We start from the raw sequence: 22,053 nt of genomic DNA, 5'->3' as shown, positions 1-22,053 counted from the left end.
GACACATAGGAGTTTATTCTTCTACTAACTCCTAAAAAGTACCAAGGGGTCACAAGGCGAAAGGTTAAAGAAAGGAAAGATGACACTTTCATGACTCTGAAATATTTACATTAATAGCTTTTGTCTTGTTTCTGAAAAAGTAAAATATCTTACTTTAAGGCCAATCACACTCAAAACTCACCTTTACTTGTAGAACATGTGACACTCCAATACCCCAGATAGTGACATACATTTTTGACTTTGAAAAGGAAAGAAAAAAAACCGTATTGTGCGTGTGTGCGCAGTAAGTTTAGGTACCGATAAGCTGATTTTCACCATTTTATTGAAAAAGATACCAGGCATGTTGACAAAGTTATGATAAAAATAGACAAATTTCACATTTTCGAGCACATTCTTCCATTTACACACAGGAATGAGACACAGTGGCACAAAGTATGCTTCACAGGAATATGACAGTGTAGAGTTGTACAAAAGATGCTCTTTTTTTTGTAAGCCGGTGTGAAAAAAAGCAGCTAAGCAACACTCCCAAAACACCACAGGCTATAGTTTTGATCTGATCAAAAGGCCATTCATAGTTCAACACTTTGCTTTTCAAAATAAATAAATAAGGTACTGACAAACTTCACAATATCATGGACTTACAAAATCATCAATAGTCACTTGAAAATTATTAATGAAATGCTTTTACTTACAGCAATGTTCTGTTATTCCAAACTGCTATTTTGTATGAGGATGGACACATTTTCACCTTGCATGACTGCCACAATGTTGCCGTATAATGTAATGTGAAAATCTTCAAATGCAGTTTGTCTTTACTGCTAAATCTGTAAAAAAAAAAATCAGACAACAGCAAAGATAACAAAGCATAGCATTTGCTTTGTAACAATGGAGAGAAATGCCCTTTTTTCTTACACCTATAATATTTATTGAATTATTCTTCATAAAATTGCCATTGTCAGTCAGACAACTCATTTTTCGCAAAAATGAGAACATAATGAAATAAGTACAGCCCTCATTAGACTAATCACACTCCACTCTACAGGGATCCAGTTTTATAACATTACAGATTAAAAAACAACAACAAAAACTTGCTTTCAGTTCTGTTTGTCAGTCATTTTGGCACATTTCACAGTCACAGAAGAGTGCACTAGGAGGATGGGGGCTATTTTACACTATCCTGACTTCACAGTTGTCTTGAGCAGATTGGACCGTCTTTTATTAGACCGGCTCTGCAGCAGAAGTGTCAGTCCCTCCAGAAACTGTAACCTGGGCTACTTTAATTCGAGTCTTTGCACAGTTTCCTCCATCTATCCCCGCCCTGCCTGCTGTGGCTCTCACGCTCTTGATGTTCCAGTCACTCTCAGCGCTGCTGTCCAGAGTCTGCGTTGCTCCCCGGCACATATGGCAAATGTTGAGGAAGGCCCTGCGCAGGTCCTTGCTCCTCATGGCGTAGATCACAGGGTTCACGGTGGAGTTGAGCAGGCAGAGCATGCTGCAAAAGGCAAAAATGGTCTTGATGAAGTCGTTCACCTTCCCAAAGAGGTCGTAAACCATGATGGCTAGGAGTGGACCCCAGCAGATGATGAGGGCCACCAGGATCAAGACCAGGGTTTTAGCCAGACGGAGGTCCATACGGGCTTGGTCAGGCCTTACCGTCTGCACTTTAGCCCCCTCTGCGGTGTAGACAATCACGCTTCTCTGAGAGGTGCGGCTTAGCATGCGGACTGCGTGGTGATGAGACTTCCAGAGGATGAACATATAGGCGTAGATGATGAATAAGAGCAAAATGCTCGTCATCCCAATCCAAAACATCAGGTACTTTTGGTCAATTAGAGGGAAAATGTCAGAGCAGACTGACCCGAGACGCTTGCAGTTCCAGCCCAGCAGCGGCAGCAGTGAGATGATGATGGAGATGGTCCACATCATGCTGAATGCAATGACAGCTTTAGTCTTTGTGATGATTCGCTTGTACGCCATAGGCCTGTGGATGGAGACGTAGCGGTCTATTGCAGTGAGAAACAAGCTGCCCACAGAGGCAGTGAAGGAGGCAATAACCCCAGCCAGCTTGAAGAGGAAAATATTAGGGCTGTCCTTTCGGTGGAGGACATGGAAGTCCAAGAAGCTGTAAACAAAGATGATGCTTCCTATTAGATCAGCCACAGCCAAGCTGCCAATGAAGTGGTATGAAGGGCGGGATCGAAGGGTCTGGGAGTGCAGGATCACGCACAGCACCACGAGGTTCTCCAGCACAGTAAATGTACCCAGAGTGAGTGCCAAGATGGCAACCGCGAGCTGCTGGCCGGGAGTGAGGATCATAAAACACTCCATATTGTCTGCTAAGTTCTCAGCGCACTGTGGCGCTCCTCCACTCTCCACAGCGGTAGCATTACCCAGCAGCAAGTCTGAGACATTGGTGGGAAAAATGGGAGAGAGGGCGCTGAAAATGACCTCCTTGCTTCCAGAGACAATCCCGGGAAAGGAGCTGCTGATGGGAGCAGAGTGAGTTTTCTCATAGTGGAATCCATTCTTGATCAGCCTCGAGTCTGCTGAGGGGTCGTCGTAGATGGCATCATTGGAGCCGAAATACTGGACACCTGTTGTTAAGGTGCTCACCGTGGTGCCTGCTATCCTGTGCAAAGCCAGCTTCATGGTTTTTGAGGCTGTAGAGATGCTCAGTGGAGAGGTATGTGAGGTATTAGGAGTGTAGAAGAGCACATCTATGAAGAAAAATGCAATTAATTATTAGAACACAAGAAAGTACCTCTTGTTACATCACATTAAAACATATTCAATACAGGAGATAGTGCCAGCTCTTATTTAAAGATTAATATAGTGGAAGATGAATTTGTTACTAGGAGTTATTCTGTGTATCGACCAGCTGACTCCACAACAGATGCATCCCAGACAATAGTGGGAAACTGAACAGTTGATGACAAACCTGTGCAGCCTCGGGGGAAATCACTGCATTAAGAATGTAGGACATAGAGGGATTTCTTATTAATTAAAGAAGGTCATTAAGCATTACGATATTTTGCAGCAATCACTGGACTAATTAGACATCAAGGGAGGGACACGATGAAGAGCGACTGTATCTGTCCGATGGATCATTTACATTGTAATGTCGGTAATGATGGTATTAATTATTAACAGTTTTTCAAAAGGCGAGAGCGCGATAGTAGTATGGAAGCTACCAGCAGCACTCACAAGAACAAATAAAGAAAAACAAAACTGCGAAAAACGCTTACCTTGATTTTCTCGCTACAAATACCCAGCACGGATCCATTACGCGAAAAAAATAAATAAATAAAAAATAGAAATAAAAACAATTCAGTTACACTGGGAGTAAACCGGTCTGCTGTTTCTGCCTTCACTCCTGACCAACATTTAAAGTAACTGAAAACCCAAAAACTGGAAGCGAGAATAAAAATCTGTTGGTTGTTGTTCTTGCTTTGGTGGTTTAATAATCACGAGCTGACTCCTCGGATACTGCTAGTGTCAAACATACAGTAAAGCCAAGCAGGCAGCCGGTGGGGTGTGTGGGTTTGCCGGAGCAGGCGGTTATAAAGGCTGCGCTTTGTGCGCCTGCTAGTCACGTGATCTGAGGTGTTGGAGCGCAGTGGGAAGCGCATCATCCACGACCAGCATCATCCAATACCTTGGTTATTTACACAGCGATGGAACCCAGCTGTGTTACTGTTGAGTTATTTCATCACATAGCAAGGAATTTCAACTACACACCAAAAACAACTAAAAAAATGCGCAGTTTTAGCTCTTTTATTGTCACTTTTTCATGTTTCAGATCAAATTTTAGTATTAGATAAAATATTACAAACAAAAAGACGCAGTTCTTAAATGATGATGTCATTTATTAAGAGAAAAGGGTTCGCCGAACCTAACAAACTTTTTCTCATCTCTGGAGAAATTTTTGCCCACTGTTCTTTTAAGGATCGTTTTAAATCAGTCACATTGGAGGGATTTTGAGCATGAATGGCAAAATCAAAGTCCAGACTTGAGGAGGGCACACTCTTTTTCTTTTCCATTCATTGATAGACTTGTTGGTTTGTTTTGGATCATTGTCCTACTGCATAAACCCAAGTGTTCTTGAGTTTCGGGGCAGGACATGATGGGTGGATATTCTCCTTCAGGATTTTCTGGTAGAGAGCAGAATTCATTGCTCAGTCGATACAGCAAGTCGTCCAGGTCCCGACGCAGCAAAGCAGCCCGAAGCCATCACAAGCTGTTACCTTGTACCCCAGTGTAGAACAAACAGATACTTCATACCATCATTACTTTGGCTGTATTCACTTTGTTTTCTTCCTTGAACTTATTTCTTGTTATTCTGTGCCTTGACATGCAACACTGATTGTGATTCTTGTTTAAAAGCTGTAGGTTGTGTCAGTTTGTGAGTAGCATGTGTGGTTAAGCAGCAAACAGTTTGCCATTTTGGGGGATTAATAAAGTAACCTGAACCAGAATCTAAAATGTGAGATGGGCCTCTGTGTTCTTTTAGGTCAGCAGTGATTTTTCCTCATGGATGCCTCTTTAATCATGAGACAAGTGAGGACTGCAGTTCTTTAGATGTTGTTCTGGGTTCTTTTGTGACCCCCTGGATGAGCCATTCATGCGCTTTTGGAGTATTTTTGATAGACTGCTCCTGGGAAGGTTCACCGCTGCTTTCCCAGTATGTGTCCCAAAAGCTCATAAAATACATTTTTTGCAACCCTTTTCAGAGGATCTCTCGGCTGTTTCTTTAGATCATGACGCAATATGTTGCTTTCTGACGTCTCTTAGCCAAGCAAATGTGTCAAATACATCAAGAGAGAAGTCCGGAGGACATTCTAGGAAGTTCTCTTCTCCATGAGCATGAGCATTTCCCCTCTCCTTTTCTTATGAAAAGGAAAGCTGTGAAGACAACACTTCTTCTCATCTTACAATTGGAAATCAATTACAGTGTTGCATGTGATTTTAATGGTGTGTAAGTGAGGGCATTTATGGGATTTATGGCCTGCAGTAGAAGTATTTGTGGTTCTTTTTAAACTTTAATGCTTTTCTTTATGTACTTGTTGCTGATATGTGTGAAATGTAGTTTCACGACCCTCTCATTGTTGTGTTTTAGCTGAAGTTTTTATGCTGACGTTCACTTTCATGTGAACATTTTTTTCTTTGTGGTGGCTTGTGATTACAATCATCTCAAGCTAATTTTAAAAAAATGGACCATGATGTGTATTTTTAGTGCAGTGTTCAAGCTACTAAATCTATTCTGAACACTATTCATCTATTTATTTACTGTAGACGGGAGTCACATTCACACCATTAGGAGTCCTTTTCCTGTCCTGCACAGCTGCGCAATTATTTCCACTATGCACTCCCAGTAGAGCCATCTCCCAAATTACATGTATCTTGTTGTGGAAAATACATGACATTTGGCGATTCAACATTATGGGAGAACAATAAAAGACACTGCGCGCGATGCCAGTGCCTCCAGATTTGGCAGAACAAAAGAGGCTGAGGAGTCATCCAAGTAATTGCTCAACGCTTGCTAAGCTGAGATTGATTCAGATTCTAGCAGCCGCTGATCACTCGCGGCGGGACAGTATATCCAAGACAGACAGTGTAAGCGAAACATCGACGAGTAATAAATGGCGTTTGTGGAATTCATCTGTAGTTGTGACTTCCATTCAGACTGCTTGTTCGTTCATGTTTGGAACAAAGTTTTAACGTGGCGTCAATCCACTCCCAAAGCAGTGGGCAGACACTTGCGACACACATCAATCATAATAATTATCATGGTTATTTCAGTCACCGAGGGCGGGATTTTAAAGACAGACTTGTCTGTGAAGACAAAAGGCCTCTTTATGACTCTATCATCAACTTGTAGAAGCTCATTTTTTTCTAAATCCTCTGCACTGGAAGGCTGCTGCCATTGTCACATCCATCTGGCTTCGTGGATGAACATTGCAAAGTGATTTAGAGCGATTGATTTTATAAGGAGTCCGCGTTAAAGCATCATAATGCACCCCCCCCTCAGCCAATATTGATCCTTCTCCAGTTACAGCCAATTGTCATCTGAGCAGTTGCCTACATTTTGGAGTCATTGTTTTCAGTCCACGCCGAGCAAAAGTCTCTCAAAACAGACGCAGAATAACATGCGAAGTAAGATTTGTTTCATTTATTGCACATCAAGAGACTCGTTCCCATTTTTGTGAAATCAGAGAGAGCAAGACGGATTTGGAGACTGAAAATATAGTGATTACACACACAGCATGTTAGCAGACGAGTCTCCAAAGCAGGCTGTCTGTCTCTGATGTGTTTGTTTCGATGGGAGCGTGCGAGGAGGCACGAGAAAGCAGGGAGGAAGGGCGGGGGAGCAGGAAAAGATGCATAAATAGAGACCCGCTCAGCACTAACGGTTCTTAACTGTTTCCTAATCTGCCACTTCTATACTCTGTTCCTCCCCAGCTGGAGACACTTCATGCCATAGTCGACGCAGCGCTGCAAAATAAATTGAATTTACATCAAATTAGTTCAACTGGCAGAAGAAGTAAAAGAAAAAATCCCAAATTTAATGTTTACTAAATCGACTCGAGAAGTTCTTTACTTGTTTTTCCAGCTCAGCGTCAGGCGCATCCTCATTATTCACTTCATCAAGCAATTACACGTAGCAACCTGACTTCATTAGGCAAATCAAAGGTGCTTGTTGATCAGTTTCCCAAAGACTTGTGATTGAACAGCCAGCTCCACACTCTGAAAGTAATATCAGAGAAATAAACAGGCAGGATCAAAGTCTGCGAGCTCACTCTCGCAGGGAACAACACAGCACAACAGAAAGTCTCCAAAAGTTGTGAGTTTATGCCTTCTGTGAGTCAGTTTCCTCTTCTTGGATAGAGACCAGGACACAAAAATAAGAGGACGTGTGATGCATGTGTTTAATAAAGAATAAATACATAAAATTAGAGATATTATTTTCTTTCATTTATCTGAAGAAGTTTAAGTCAGTCACTGTTAACACTGCATCACATACCACTGCAGAGATGGGAGGGTTTTTTTGGTGCAGTGGAGAGGCAAGCAGCGTATGGTCAGTGGGTAGAATCTCCTTCATGCACCATTTAGTCATGTAAAGACCTTTTTTTTCTAATCTCTGCAGAGCAGAGTGGTAATCAGAAGACTTAGCAGGTGGTTCAGTGAATGCTCACTTGCGCAAACACTATGCAAATGAATGCTACAGGCACAGATGAATTACACAGTCAGCAGTGCGAAGCTCCAACTCACAGCCCAGTCAAGCTCTTGGTGTTATCCTTCATGGATTTGAAAAACAACAGCGATACAAGATTGTTCTTCTTCTGCAACAAAAGAGGTTTTTGGAGCGAGACTCGCTCACCCAACAATCTTTTGAACTCTATAACAGAACCTAATCTGGAGCATCCTCATAGTGCAACTGGGTGATTCGCAGCCAGATAATCATTTATTTTCCATGGGCCCAGCTGCAGAGCTTCACCCAAAGACGAAAAACACCCCCACACAAATGGGCCTGATTGCCATGACACCAGCAGTCAGTTTACCTACAATCACACGACCCTTTTCTGTCAAGAAGAAGAGGAGTTGTGAAATTGGATTTTTATTTTTAACTCGTCACCAGTCCCCATTTCTGATCCAGATTTTTGAGTCATTTTGTGCAGGGAGAAAAAAAAAGATATTTAAAGCTCATTTTGTGGATGTGTGGGGGCTTCGAACACAAGTCACAAATACAAGTTAAGTTTAGGAAGCAGTTGCGTTTTTGTCACTGAGCAGATAAAGAGCAGCTTTAGAAATCATCATGCTTGTGGGATGGAGTCCAATTTTCACTTTATTTTTAGATCTAATTTATGGTTCCTTAAGCTGCTAAATAAAATAACATGTTTATGTTATTTTAAATTTATACCACGTTAACTACCTGAATTCTGTATAGCTGATTTAAGCACTTCGTGTATTGCCAATGCTGGAAAAATGCAATATTATGATAAGGCGTATAGACATAAACAATAAATTAGCACTAAGTGCAGCACTTCAGGGAATATATGTTGTCCTTAAAGGAATCGCACTGCGAGCTCGATTCCAGCTGTTCCATGAAAACATTTCTAACCCACCGCACTACTTATCTATTCTCATTCTGCTCACTCCATCTTGTTTATTCACCCATTACTGGCAAACGCATCCAGCGAGCAATTTCAGAGTGCTCTCACATCCCGGAAGAGCTCTTTCATCACACACAGACTTTGTGTAATGGCTTTTAGCGTCATCACAAAAGACAAGACAACAGCACAAGTGAATAAGCTGACATTAAAGAACAAGCAGTTTAAATTTGGTTCAGGATCTGTTTTTATTTGGTTCCTGGACAGCGCTGTGGGAGAGGCAGGACTTCTGGAACAAGTCCATATAAGAGATTATTTAACTTTTTTGAAATTCCACACTGCAGTCTTGACATCAAGGCTGGTTTACAGCACAAAGGGTTAAAATGTGGATTAAAACATGCTCGTGCATCTGCTTGAATATGTATGGAAAAATGGAAACCTTCAAGTCTAAACCACACCATCAATACAAATGCATTTGCAGTAAGCAGTAAAAAGTCATGTGACATCAGTTGTACATGAAGCATTAGTACTGACAGTTGGTGAAAAGTAATTTTCATGTGAAATCAAAACAAAATGTTCAACGAAAGGAGAATTCAAGCCTCAGCTTCACACTGACTTTCTATTACTTTGTTTCCATTTGTATCCTTGAACCTGAGTCTGGAAAGCAATTTGAGATTCTTACCTACAATCATTTGTGAGACAATAAATATATTTCACTCGAGCACAGTCCTATAGGCAGTATAGCAAGCCACAGGAGAGTTTGTGGCACTGCTGTGATGTTATTGAAGCTCAGAGTTTTTTTTATTGTGACCTTAGTCACAGTTTGTCTGTATTCTTCAGTGGAGTGTTTCTTACTCCATAGATTAGACCAGGAGAGTGGGCTGACCAGTCAAGCACAATAATAACATGGTCAGCAAACCATTTGATAGCAATTCTGGCAATATGAGCTTGTCAGCAGATGGAAGAATGAAGTGCTCTAAAATCTCCTCTAGACGACTGTGTTGACTTTGGACTTGATAAAAACACAGTGGCTCAACTGCCACCAACACCCGCAGATGACATGGCACCCCAAATCATCACAGACTGAGGAAAATTCAGACTGGATTTCAAACACCTTGGATTTACTGCCTCTCCGCCCTTCCTCCAGAGTCCAGGACCCTGATTTTCAAATAAAATGCAAAACTTACTTTCATTTAAAAAGACTACGTTGGACCACTACGTCTTCTCCTTATCCTAGGTAAGATGCTCCTGATGATTTCTCAGGTTCAGGAGGGCTTGATAGTAAGAACGCAACAGCTGTAGCCTCAATGTCATGAAAACGTATGTCTGCGGCTGCTGATCCGCTGATACCAGACTTAAAGTGGACATGAAACACTACCTCACTACCCTGCTCTTAGAAACAGACATAGATTTAACACTCTCTGTGACGCTAAATATAAGAAATAAGCTCTTAAAGCTAAAGTTAGAACATGTTCAGCGCCATCTTGTGCCAGTACAGAATGTGATGTCACCAGGTTGGTTGGTTGGCTGATAAGGCTAACAGACTAGCAACACTGATAACTCACTGGAAAACAGGGGGACTAAAACTATACACAAGTCTAAGGGGGTCACTTTTGTACAGCCCCTGCCTGCAATAATGAGAAACCAAGGATATGCTGTCCACTTCCACTCTGTGTCTCTTAAGCAGTAAGTGGTTCTTCATTGTTTGGCTAGCTGCACTGAAATGAGAAAACCCACCTGTTAGCTGTGATGTTCAGGTTTGTTAAGCACTTTATAAATGATGACTGTGTGGACTTGAAAATGCAGTCATCCCCGGCTGGGTTGCTGTTTATTATAACTGTTTTATTTATTATAACACTAAAAGGAAATGTATTAAATCTGACAGATTATATTGACCAAATAATGCATGAGCAAAATGTAAGTGGAGGAGCACGTTATGAAAAACGATGGCGCATAAAGACAGATTTCATTGTAATCCTTGTCAGGTAGCTCATATCTCTCTCTCCTAAAGCAATCACAGCCATCTGGGCTGTAAAATAGATCGACCGCTACAGAGAATAAACAACCGTGCTGGCAGACAGCCACCAGCCAAACACAGATGATTCCTTCACATCACCCGAGCCCCCCCACCCATCCACCCCCGACTACTTTTATAACACTTCACAGCTTGTGGCCTAATTGACTTCAGGCTTACACGTATGTGGACCAAACTTTGAATCATCTGTGAGTTATCACACTGCGACAGCAGTGTATTATAGAGTCAGTAGCAGTACATGAAGGAAAGGAAATGATCACTGATGAGTTTTCCTATTTTAGCACCTTTTGGCTTTTTTATGTTTATAGTTCTGATAATGAATATTCAGCTCGGTTTGCTCTCCGTTTATACCTGTTTTTCCTCATTCATTGCCGCAGCTATTCATTTCTTATTAAATTCAGGAGTAATACCAGCCGAGGACCACAGGAAATTTGTTTTGTGTTTAGTCAAAGACAATTATCTGACAGAAAAGATTTTAAAAGCTGCACTGTACCTTTGTGAGATTTTCAGGTGCATCACCATGGAGACTCTGCTTCACCACAACCGCTCAAGGTCACCTGGCCTGCAGCAATGTTGTATTGTGTGTGTGTGTGTTTTTGTGCTGTCTGTGCAAGGGCGATTCTTTGGTATGAACGTTTGTATCTCTGCAGTGATGCAACCAGAGCGATTCATTTAAAAAAAAAAAACTGCAGATAACCAAGTTTTGCTCCATTATTACTTGGGGACTTTAATCAGATCCAGATTTTGGGATTTGTTTTCAAGTGATTTGTTGTATTCCTTTTGTAATGCACTGTCACATGCTTACCAGTTAGCTACGTAAACCTTAGGATACACTCTCACACACTGAAACATGTCCCTAACCTGATGAAGACACAAATACATCTTTCTTTTGGTATTTAAGTATGAAAACTCAACCAAAGGAGAATTCAAAGAAGTCACATGTACAGGTAGAAATGCAAGCCGCAGTGCTGCAAGCCTGGCTGCCCATCGCTGCCTTTGTTACATGCTGAAGGTCAGGCTGTGGCTGCTGTGCAGGGGTTGGGATACACACAGCTTTAGCATCGCTATTGTTAAAGCTGTGTGTATTAGCACAAGGTCTGTGCAGATGCTTGCAAAGAGGAGATGTTAGCAGTGTAGTGCAATAATTCCTGTCCTGTCCTGGACACAGTTTGTGCTATATAAAGTAATGTTCATATCTCCACCCAACACTGATTTGCAGCATTACTAATGAAATTACCTTACATGCCTGGCTTTACATTTTTCTGTGAATTTTGACAAGCTCACACTTTTCATTGTATCACTCGTGTGTAATATGTTGTAGTATTTCAGTCAGCGGCTCATCTTTGGAGCTCGTGTGGCTTTAAACCATCTCCAGGAGATTCTGAAAGATACATAAAAGTGGCATATTCATGCTTGTCATTTCATGAGACACTATGGGTTCTTCAAAAGGTCTTTACCCAAGGTCACAGCGACTCGTTGCTTTAATAATTCACAAAAAAATGTTCAAATACTGCAAATTCTTTGTTTCTGTGAGTGTTATGCACTGAGAGCTGGGAAAAAAAAGCAAATTAATTGCCCACATGCTGTGATTATTGCATTTATTGGCTTGGATGTGCAAACTCATCCCCAAGCTTTTATTTTTTGCCAATAATCTTAATATTAGACATAAATACGCACTGCTTACACCACACGTTCACCATGTAAAGCTTGCACACATATAACGATGATATGCCAGTGTTTTTTATTTGTATCTTATTTCTTTGGACTCAGCACGCCGATAATTCTGTCAATGTAGGTTTGAAGAAGGATAAATAATTTTCTAAAAATAAGCCCTGTAGCTTCTGGTGACAGATGCTGGAGTAAACAGTCCAATTAGCCGGGCTGGAGATTTAAGGAAGCTGACTGGTGTATCTGGGACTGAATATGAAATAACAGAGCCATGTTCATTATGACAAAGGAATAAATCAATGAGGGAGCAGAATATGGATCAGACTGTGGATGAACAGACACTAGTTAGTTGGATTTATTGTTTTCATGCTGGTTTTAACTGAATTTGTCGCATAAATATAATAAAAAACATGTAAAGCGTCGCCCATTTGCTTGCCCTTTCGTCATTTGAGCAATGTGTCTCATTGGAGAAACATCATATCAGTTTTGGCTCATTGGTTTAACCCATTTTTGGCTAAACGCAGGTTCGACCCTCATAAATCATTCTAAAAATACAGGTTCGTGGCTGAGGTCAAAGGTCATGACCAGCAGTGCTGGGAGATCATTGTTAAGTTCTGATTGATTGATGATGTGTCACGCAGCGGCACCTGTTTCCACAATGAAATCAACATATTATCTGCTCCGTTCCCTGATCATTTTCATTTCAGATACGCTGAGTACGAGGTGTCACCATTACCCCTGACTACACCACGAAAATCTCAGTTTGCTTTGCCAAGAGTGAGAGTGTTTGTTAATGTGTTAATGCGTAAGAGAGTCAGCGTGTGAAGGTCTCTGGCATCAGAGAAGGTGTCGAAATTATTTCTTTGATGTATGAGCTCTGGGAGCTTGAGGCAGACAGCCTGATATTACATTATCAAAGCCAGTTCTTGACCACAGCCATTAGAAAATGGAATTTATGTGAAATCGTACGTGTGCTTTAAACATATTAGCAACGATTTGTTTTCCATTTCATCTTCTGAGCCATCTGCTTCTTTTATTTGCGTAAAATATCAAAGGCATGATCCTTTAATCTGTAAAATAGGCTTCATTTTCAGCTGGAGCCAATGGAAATAATTTTTTATTGTTTTTTTAAGGATACTGCCACTGAGGTATACATCTGCTTTCTGGTGCGTGGGGTTGGACTGAGATAGGACTGTGCAGTCAGCCACACGATCACAGCCGTGATCAAACAAGAATGATATATTTCTTTGTAATAAATAAATGTGTATGTGCTGAAACCACACACGCACGCACACAGATACAACCCAATCAGGCACAGTGTTGAAAAAAGATAAATATGCGGGAGTATGGGCTGGATGAAAGGCAGAATTTGAAAGCTTCACATTTTTCTTTTTCTTGTCTCTTTTATTTTTTTAAATTATTTTACCTTGAGGTTGAAGAAATAAAGGAGGACTGCAGGCTGTAACAAATGAGGCTAGACTGTTGCATCATCTAGCCATTCATTTTTTTAACTGCTTATCTAACTTGGCAGCTGACATAAATACAGGGTGCACTCTGGACAGGTTGCATGTCCATCACAGGGCTAACACAGAGAGACAGACAGTCACACACTCTCACAGTGACACCTACAGCCTATTTTGAATCACCAATTAACCTAACAAGCATGTCTTTGCACTGTGGGAGGAAACTACACCACCCGGAGGAAACACATGCAGGGCGAGGGAGAAGATGTGAGGCAACGGTGCTTATCACTGCATCGTTAAGATCAAAAGAATTACTCTCCTCCTTTGTGAGGTTGAGGTTAATGTAAAGCAAATAGCACATGTAATAATTAAAAAAGAAATGTTGATTCAGTGGAAGGTGTTTGATAAATGGGAATCTTCTTATTCTACACTTACCATTCACTTTGTTAAGAATGCCTGAATTCTTCACAGATTCATCAACGTGCTCATGTTCCTGTTTTTAGGATGAGTGGCACTCTGTGTGGTCTTCTGCTGCTGTGGCCAATCTGTTTTCAAGGTTCTTAGTACTAGGCATTCAGAGGTGCTCTTCTGCATATCTTGGTCGCGATCAACAGCTTCTGAAATACTCAGACCCATACCATTTAAATCAGCTTTCTTCCTCATTCTGATTGAGTTTCTGCCATGTACCTGGCTGATTAGATTTTTTTTTTTGCATTAACAAGCAGCTGGAAAGGATATACCAAATAAAGTGTGTATGTGGTATGTCCTTTGTGGTAAAAATGGAAACATTTTCCCTGATGACTGCACTAGAATAGAAGTTTTATAACCAAAATTATGACTCAAAGTTACATTTTGAAGCCTCAACTATATTTGCCGAGGACCTGGGGGAGTAGTCAGCTAATGCTAGTCCTAGCAAGCTAGCTCATTTAGCAATGCACATCTATATTTTAACATTCACTAGCAAAAACCCAAACCTACAACAACATGTACTAGAAAATTTAAGACCCAACTGCTTAGGGGGAGATTACTAGGTTGTGGATGCAGATACAGGATGAGTATAAGGTTTATCTCTGATTTAAAGCTGAGGCTTTTTAACATGAGCTCCTATAGCAGCGGTCCCCAACCTTTTTTGCAACATGGACCGCTTTATGTCCGACAATATTTTCACAGACCTACCTTTGATAATTACAACAAAAGGAAAACAGTACTGGCACAAAAAAAAAGAAGATGTATTCATAACAAACGGGAAAAGACAAGGGGAAACTGAGTTAATGATAAAAACGATTAAAAAAAACCCAATAAAAAACCTGAAAACCACAAATTTCACACCCAAGTCTCAACTCAAACGACTCACAGTCCGTGGCCCGGGGGCTGGGGGCCGCTGGCCTATAGTGACTGGTTTTATTTTGAAGCCAGCCTTGGATAACCACTGAATAAATTCAGTACATTTTTTCAGCAAGTGGCCTGTTGATCTGTATGCAACCTGTCTGCATTAGACAACCATTTGGAAGGAAACTCAATACTGTCTAGATTACATTTTAATGTTGTTGATAACATAATGGATTTGACAATGTGCATACAATTCTTGTGGGAAATGTAAGCCTAACCAAAAATGTTTAGAGATGCAAGCAACAGCAAACCACCTTTGTTTAAGGAGAAATCTGACATGTAAGTTTGAGAAATTAGTCAAATATCTTGTTTGATTTTCTTTGAACGCTACACATCATGTTCACATGATGTCAAATTCACATGAATCATGTTGTCTAATTCACATGACTCAAACATGATTCATGTGAACATGAGCTGTTGAAAACACTACCAAATGTAACAGTGCATCTTTGCAATACATAGAATGAAATGCACTTCGATTGCAAATAGAAAACGATTATTTTTAAACAAAAAATGATGATGGTTTATATACCAATTTTTTACACACACACACACGCAAACACATGCATCATATAAAAAGGTGTATATTTATTTATTGCCAATGTTACACACTTTCATCCTTACCAGAGTAAAAATACTCACTGTAATAACAACAAAGTAGCTATAAATGCAGATGGAAAGGAGGTAAAATTTAAATACTGTTTTGTGAAAAAGAGATGGCCACACATCTGTTGGTGAAAAACAGAAACAAAGCAGAAACATTTTGGCCCATTTTGTATACTGGCGTTTCTTCCACTTCTTCTCTTTGCACCGAGCTATTATTTAGCTTTTTTTTTTTCCAGAGGGCTAATCAATGATTACCCAAAAGGCAGGAAACATGTTTTACAATTGGCTCCACAACTGCTGCTTCCCATTTGAATAAGGCTGTAAACAACATCCTGTGGTGTATAATCATCTCTTCACATCCTGTAGGATGATTGTCTGGCTCTTTAGACTCAAATGATTGAGTGAGCCTCTGGGAAACTGTAAACTTGTAGTTATTTAGTTATTTGATTCCTCTTTATTATTTATCTCTTATTAATTGACTGAATTAAACATATCTAACAACCTATACTTACACAATCATGCTGTCCCAGTAGCTACAGGATTTTAAATCATTATATTTTGTTAACCTTTTGTATTCTTCCGGCAGGCATTTAAGCTGACATCCATCAGTCTAATAAACATGTTTGACTCATATCATCTAAATAGTCTGAATAACAAGCTCCCAGAAATAATTATTCAATTAATTTCTCAGCTGAAAAACCATGACACACTAGGGTGTGTATAATCTCCCCCAAACATGATAATATCTCTCATTAACTCACTTCAGCTATGTTATTTATGCATGCAGAGATTTCATATTTCACTTTCAAAATAAGAAGCCTGTAGGCAACACTGTAGAAGCAGGGAAGGTTACACTGTGTTATGAGTTCAGCTAAAACCTTTGCTGGGTGAAATGTGCCAAATTTTTCAGCCTTTATTAGCATTAGATGAAAGTCTGCTGCTACAATGGGTTCATTCTCATCAATCCCGACCTTTACATTGTCATTATTAAGACGATCACTGTGATGAGCTAATTTGGAGCTGTAGTTTGACATTTTGGGAAATACCCAGATTGGCTTTCTTGTCAAGAGCTACATGAAGAGACTGCCTCTCTGCTTAATTTACCAGACTTAGAGAGACAAAGAGGGCTATCAGCTAGCCAGCATGTCTCAAAGTGTTAGGCTAGGCTAGCTAGCCTCATAAATTATCCCTGAGGATTTCCTGACATCATTAACACTCTGCAAGTGTCAGAGGAATTTATTACAAAGGCGGTTTCATGTCCCGCAACACAGCAACAATTACAAAAAAACATACCACCGTATCTTTTATAGTACAATAAATCCAGCTGTGTCAGCTGGGGTTTCTTTTTTGAAGTCTTAAGTGTTATTTATGCACAACAGATCACACGCCTCTGAAAGGAATATTAAGCATCTTCATTAATCGCGAGTAGCTATGAATCTGGGAGAACCGTGGCAATCACATTAGTTCATAAACACTGAAGACAAGAAAGACGCCTACAAGTTCCCGTGGGAGAGCTCCCAATTAACACGCGAGCTTTCTCCCCGACGTGTCGGCTGGTTCAAGTATGTGAAGCGATGGAAAGACGGGGAAAGAGAGAGAGAGTGCACTCAAATGTATCCAAGAAGGATGTGCATTATTTTCTAATAGGGAAATTAATGCAGCAAGGACACTGAATGGAGGCTTTTCTTTAGAATAACAATAACTTTGTTGGGCACCGTACACTGTAAAAAAATATTCCGTAGAAAAACAGAAAATGTCCTGGTAATTTTCTGCCAGTACATTTTCCGTTTTTTTACAGAGGTTTGACAGACCTTTCTGTAAATGATAAAACGGAAAATTCTGTAGATTTACAGTATACTCTCTGTACTATTTACGGACATTTCCTTCAGCTATAAAACAGAAAATTCCGTTTATTCACAGTATATTTTCTGTATCATTAACTGATATTTTCCGTTAATAGAAAAATTGAAATTTCTGTTTATATTACTATTTCCAAGCACTTCTTTTCACTGTAACTCATTAAATATAGTTCTTTATATCCTTAAACGTACATTTCTATGCAATTACAACCTAGTACACCATGTACTCAAAAATTCATAAATTAAAACTTAAATTAATTTGTGCTTCGTACACAACATTGGTACAATTAATGTTAAATATTCTTTTATTCTCCTTAACTCAAACACTATACTTAAATATAATGACAGCATCCATCTTGTCATAAAACTACTAAACAGCTGATACATGAACAAAATAACTCACAAGCTTTCAAATTTGAGCATTTTTATTTCCTTGAAATCAGGTTGCCCTCATGTAAATGTGTTTATTTACATTCATTCAAGTGGCTACCAAGTGTTTTCTTCAAACAGGACACCTGACAAACAAAAAATGTCATATTTAACGACATGTTCACATTTAATAATATCCAGAGTACCTTTTAGTTAGAATCACTGCCTTGTGGTAGTTTTGCCTCAGCCAAATGGTTAAGGTGTGGTTTACATCCATCTCTGTCCACTTATGATACAGTATACACATGTAGTCAGTTATAGCCAAACACCTTTGATTACTGAATTGCATTCACTTCATTAATGAGGTGAATGTAATTCACATTTGTGTGAACATTTGTCTGAGATTAACTCTTTGGGCTCTTTACCTTACAATATAACATACTTGAGTCAAAATTTGTTGACTGTTTAAGTGGTGCCACATGAATACAACTGAACAGATCTAAAGAAGATGTTCCTGAACTTTGGGTTTATTCGAACAGGACTGATGGATAACCACAGGACTTTTCCCCATATGATAACTACAACACATAATAAATTAAGACAGATTACTGTCCCAAACTTAAAGATAAAAGTGTATTTACGGGACTTGTTTTGTCAGTGAGGAGCAAAGTATAATTAGAAGTGCTTGTTCTGATGAAAAGTTAAACTGTAAACAGCAGCATAGTGAATAAGGATCTGTGTCCACGAATCCTCAGCAGTGACAACACTTAAACATCATAGTTCAAAATCCTTAATGCACACCTTTTTCTCCACGGTGTTCAAATTCTCTAAGCTGGTTAAGTAGAGGAAAAAGTCTGACATATTTCATGACCATTAAATGTTAGACAAGGCTCTGAAAACGAGGTTACAGTTACAAACAAAAACCTCTGCTTGTGCGCACAGACCCTAAATCACAACAAATAAGACAATAGTAAGACAAATTACTACAAAGTCTTGTTACCGCTCTTCATATAACAGTGTGACAAAGTCCTGAATGCAGCCTGCATGTTAGTACATCAAGGTCCATCTGAGCTTTAAGTAAAATACACTCAGCTTTTCCTTGGATTTTAAGAGTTGCTCAGTTCATACAGGAACTGCAGCAGTCGGAGTTAACGTGTCGCTGTGTTGCTCCTCCGTGTCAGCCATTGAGACTAGTCGCAATTTATTCTGAGGAAAAAAAGAGAAACAACAAGACATTTTTAAAAAGTTTGTATTTTTATAAATTTTTTTTACCTAGAGCATAAACAACATAAACAAAAAAAGGATTAGGGCTGTGCGATATGACGATATATATCAGATTACGATATAAAAATGTCTATCGTTTCATATTATACACTATTCTTTGTTTTGTGGTGTTGCAAAATAAACTGTTTACGGCAATATTTTTTTCATGGTTTTGATGGTCACTGTAGTTGCTATATTATTTCTTAAAGTTCTCTCCTTCTCTTATACTTAAAATAACCACACTATGGACGGACAAGTGACTGTTTTTACGCGTACTTTCGTTACCAACAATGAGGATAAAACCATCGTGTGGCTCCGCCGTCCGCTTGTTTATTTTCCACATAAACCTTTCACAATAAAGCTCAAGTTTCTGTTGAGACTTTTCAAACTAAACTGAAATGATATACATTATTCTCAAACATAAAATTTCAGAATATGCATCAAACAAATGACCTCAAATAAAAACATCAAGTAACTATAAATGGCGCTTACAGTCACCACGCAGATGAAGGCACAGAGAATACCAGCATGGCCAGCAAGGATGAGGCAGAACCAGAAGGACCAGTCAAAAGAAATCGAGGACCTTATTGTTAAATGAGGGGCTACCTCTGTAGCATGGACATGGTTTGGTTATGAAAAGTCTGACACGCCCCAGAAAACTGTACTATGCAAATTATGCCACAAACTGGTCCCCACCACCACTCGAACACGACAAACCTCTTTAACCACCTACACAAGAATCACATGAAAGAGTTTCGAGAGAGTTTACGAATGAAAAGCAAAAAAGAGTCGTCAGGTGCTCAAAATAATCCTTAGACTCAAACATTAGAACAGGCTTTTCCTTGCAGCACGCCGTCTAATAAATACTCAGAAAGAAAATGGCGGCCATTTAAACTCATGTCTAAAAATGTATAGTTTCATGCATTGGTCAAAACACTCGACTCCAGGTACACGACGCCCAACTGAAAACATTTCACATAAGTCGAGTTGCCCGAGAATCACAGAATTGACAGAAAATGCACTATTTTGTGATATATATCGTTATCAGGAGAGATACGTCTTATATTGGGATATGAGACTTTGGTCATATCACGCAGCCCTACAAAGGATTATAATTCACGTAGAGTTGCATACACATAACACCATTCTGTTGCAACAAAAGCAGTTTATAATTAAAGTAACATACATACCTTGAAAAACTAAATCAACCACAACATTAAACTCACCTTGTGTTTGTAGAGAAGGTGATCAGGGTTTTTCTTCATTTCCTGAGACCAGCTGCTCTGGATCATCACCAGCTTGTATCTTCATCTTTTTTTTCACTCGGGGAAGTCTTTCCTTTTCTTGGCCATTGCTCTGCACTGGAAAACCAAAGTGTGTGATCAAAGGTGAAATAAGGGATATTTTTCCACTGCAGGACTTAAAGTGCTTCAAGTAGTGATAGCTGTTGATCCATTTCTCAAATAATCTGTAAGGATCTGGATTTTTAAGAAAGATACAAATATCTCTGCTTATATTTGGCTAAAAGCTTGATATAGACAAGGCATATAGAGCCCCTGCACACCAGCACTGCGCTTACATTAAAGTTCAATCAAGAAATAGTTATTATTGATTTATTATTGAATTTTTTTAGTAATAATTTTTAGTATTTAATCACATTAGCACAGTGGGGTGACAAAAATATTCCACATACAAGAAATGCTGCTCAGCATTTCATAAATTACATTTTCAACAAATGTTGGAGTAAAAACACAGTTACAGGGAAAATGTGTCTGTCTGTAAATATTAACTAAACATTTCTATGTGCTACAAAATAGACATACTGTAATTGTAAATGTGCTGAGGTGAAACTATACTTTCAATAATTTTACCACTACAGTCTGTTAACCACCGAAATAATCTATGCTGGTCAGCTAGCTAAAAGTCTTTACTTTAGCAGCCCAAATCAGAGGCTAACATTAGCATTTGCTAGCGTCAGCCAGGAAGGTCTGAGGCTTAAACTAGGGTTAGTGTAACTTTGCCTGAAACCCTTTAAAGTGTACAGTAGAGCCAACTGTAAAACACAGGTATTGATACAGTACTTATTAGAGTCCTAGAATAATTTCTAGAACCATGAAGTTCTCACTTTCCCAGTTAGCCACATCGCTGACTTTCGCTAATTAGCTAGTTAGCAGTCACAGCTGTGTAATACCCTGAGAGACACAGACAGCTAACTATAATATTTATGAAAACTGGTTCAGCCACTGAAGGGCAAAACTGGTGGTATCACAGTAAAAATTATTTTAACATTAATTAAAATAAAGCTTAAGTCATGTTAAACCTAAATAACAATTATTTTAAAAAATGAGTCAGCAAAATATTCCTGACTTGTCTGGAGACAGCCGAAACCAGTTAACAAATAAATTAACAATTCTTTCTAAATAAAAACACGGAGTCTTTTGAAAAACATTATTTTAATAAAACGAAACATGAGTTTTAATACTTACCACAGAAATTTGAAGGCAGTTTCTCCAACTTCAGAATCCAAAATCCAGATGAAGCCTGAAAGAAGCCTAATGGCTGCTCTTGCGCTTACTTTTCCCTCCTTTTCAGGTTCTTTTTCCCACAATGCATTGCAGTAGTTGAGAAATACAGAAAAATACCTGTAAATGACTAATACGGAAAATTCCTTCACGTTTATACAGTAGATTGTACTGTATTTTTACGGATTTTTTTACAGTGTAGACTGTAACAGTACTGCAAAAGTCTTCAGTCAGCTTCCATTTTAATATTTTACTTCTAAGGAGCCAGGCTTAATTAAGTAATTATTTAAAAAAAATAGTCATGAGCAAACTTTTTCTTGGGACATTGGCTGCTTTTTCACTAATTTATGTGCTGTGTATAAATTGAAATACAGTATATAAGGCAAAAAGTTTATACAATTCTAAAGAGTTTGAAAGCCAGTATTTCATATGACCATCTTTATTCTTCAATACAGCCTGAACTCTCTTAGGCAAGCTTTGTTGGGATTTCTTATAGTCTTCAGGAATAGTTCTCCAGGCTTCTTGAAGGACATTTGAAGCTCTACTTTGGATTTTTGCTGCTTTTTCTTTTGTTCCCTTTTAAGATGTTCACATGCTGCTTCAGTAATGTGGAGGTCTGTCCACTGTGCAATTTTCTATCCAGGTATCGATGAAGACATGCACGGTCCCCAGATGACTCAGCGATCATCTCTTTTGTGCCACCAGTGAAATCTCTCATCAACAACTCAGTGAGTGTCAGCATAACTAGAATGCTAAACGCAATAGTTGTAC

General features: G+C 39.3%; 1 protein-coding gene and 1 long non-coding RNA gene across 2 annotated transcripts; both read right to left on the bottom strand.

Moving 5' to 3' along the window:
- Positions 1-305: 305 nt before the first annotated feature.
- LOC113012151 (cannabinoid receptor type 1B-like) lies at positions 306-3,534 on the bottom strand. Its single transcript, XM_026152171.2, has 2 exons — positions 3,246-3,534; positions 306-2,717 (listed from the first exon to the last, which is right to left on the bottom strand). The coding sequence occupies exon 2, from the start codon at positions 2,647-2,649 to the stop codon at positions 1,219-1,221; it is 1,431 nt and encodes a 476-aa protein (XP_026007956.2). The 5' UTR covers positions 2,650-2,717; positions 3,246-3,534; the 3' UTR covers positions 306-1,218.
- A 14,001-nt stretch (positions 3,535-17,535) lies between these two features.
- Positions 17,536-21,386, bottom strand: LOC113009545 (uncharacterized). Its single transcript, XR_003270198.2, has 3 exons — positions 21,247-21,386; positions 19,987-20,121; positions 17,536-18,703 (listed from the first exon to the last, which is right to left on the bottom strand). It is a non-coding gene; the product is annotated as an uncharacterized LOC113009545 (long non-coding RNA).
- Between the last annotated feature and the right edge of the window lie 667 nt (positions 21,387-22,053).

This window comes from Astatotilapia calliptera, chromosome 19, assembly GCF_964374335.1.
Source record: "Astatotilapia calliptera chromosome 19, fAstCal68.1, whole genome shotgun sequence".
NCBI classification, from domain to species: Eukaryota; Metazoa; Chordata; class Actinopteri; order Cichliformes; family Cichlidae; genus Astatotilapia; species Astatotilapia calliptera.
This window is presented reverse-complemented; position numbering and strand designations above follow the sequence as displayed.

Coding starts and splice junctions, on each gene's coding strand:
- LOC113012151 (XM_026152171.2), bottom strand. CDS start 2,649: ATGAAGCTGGCTTTGCACAGGATAGCAGGCACCACGGTGAGCACCTTA.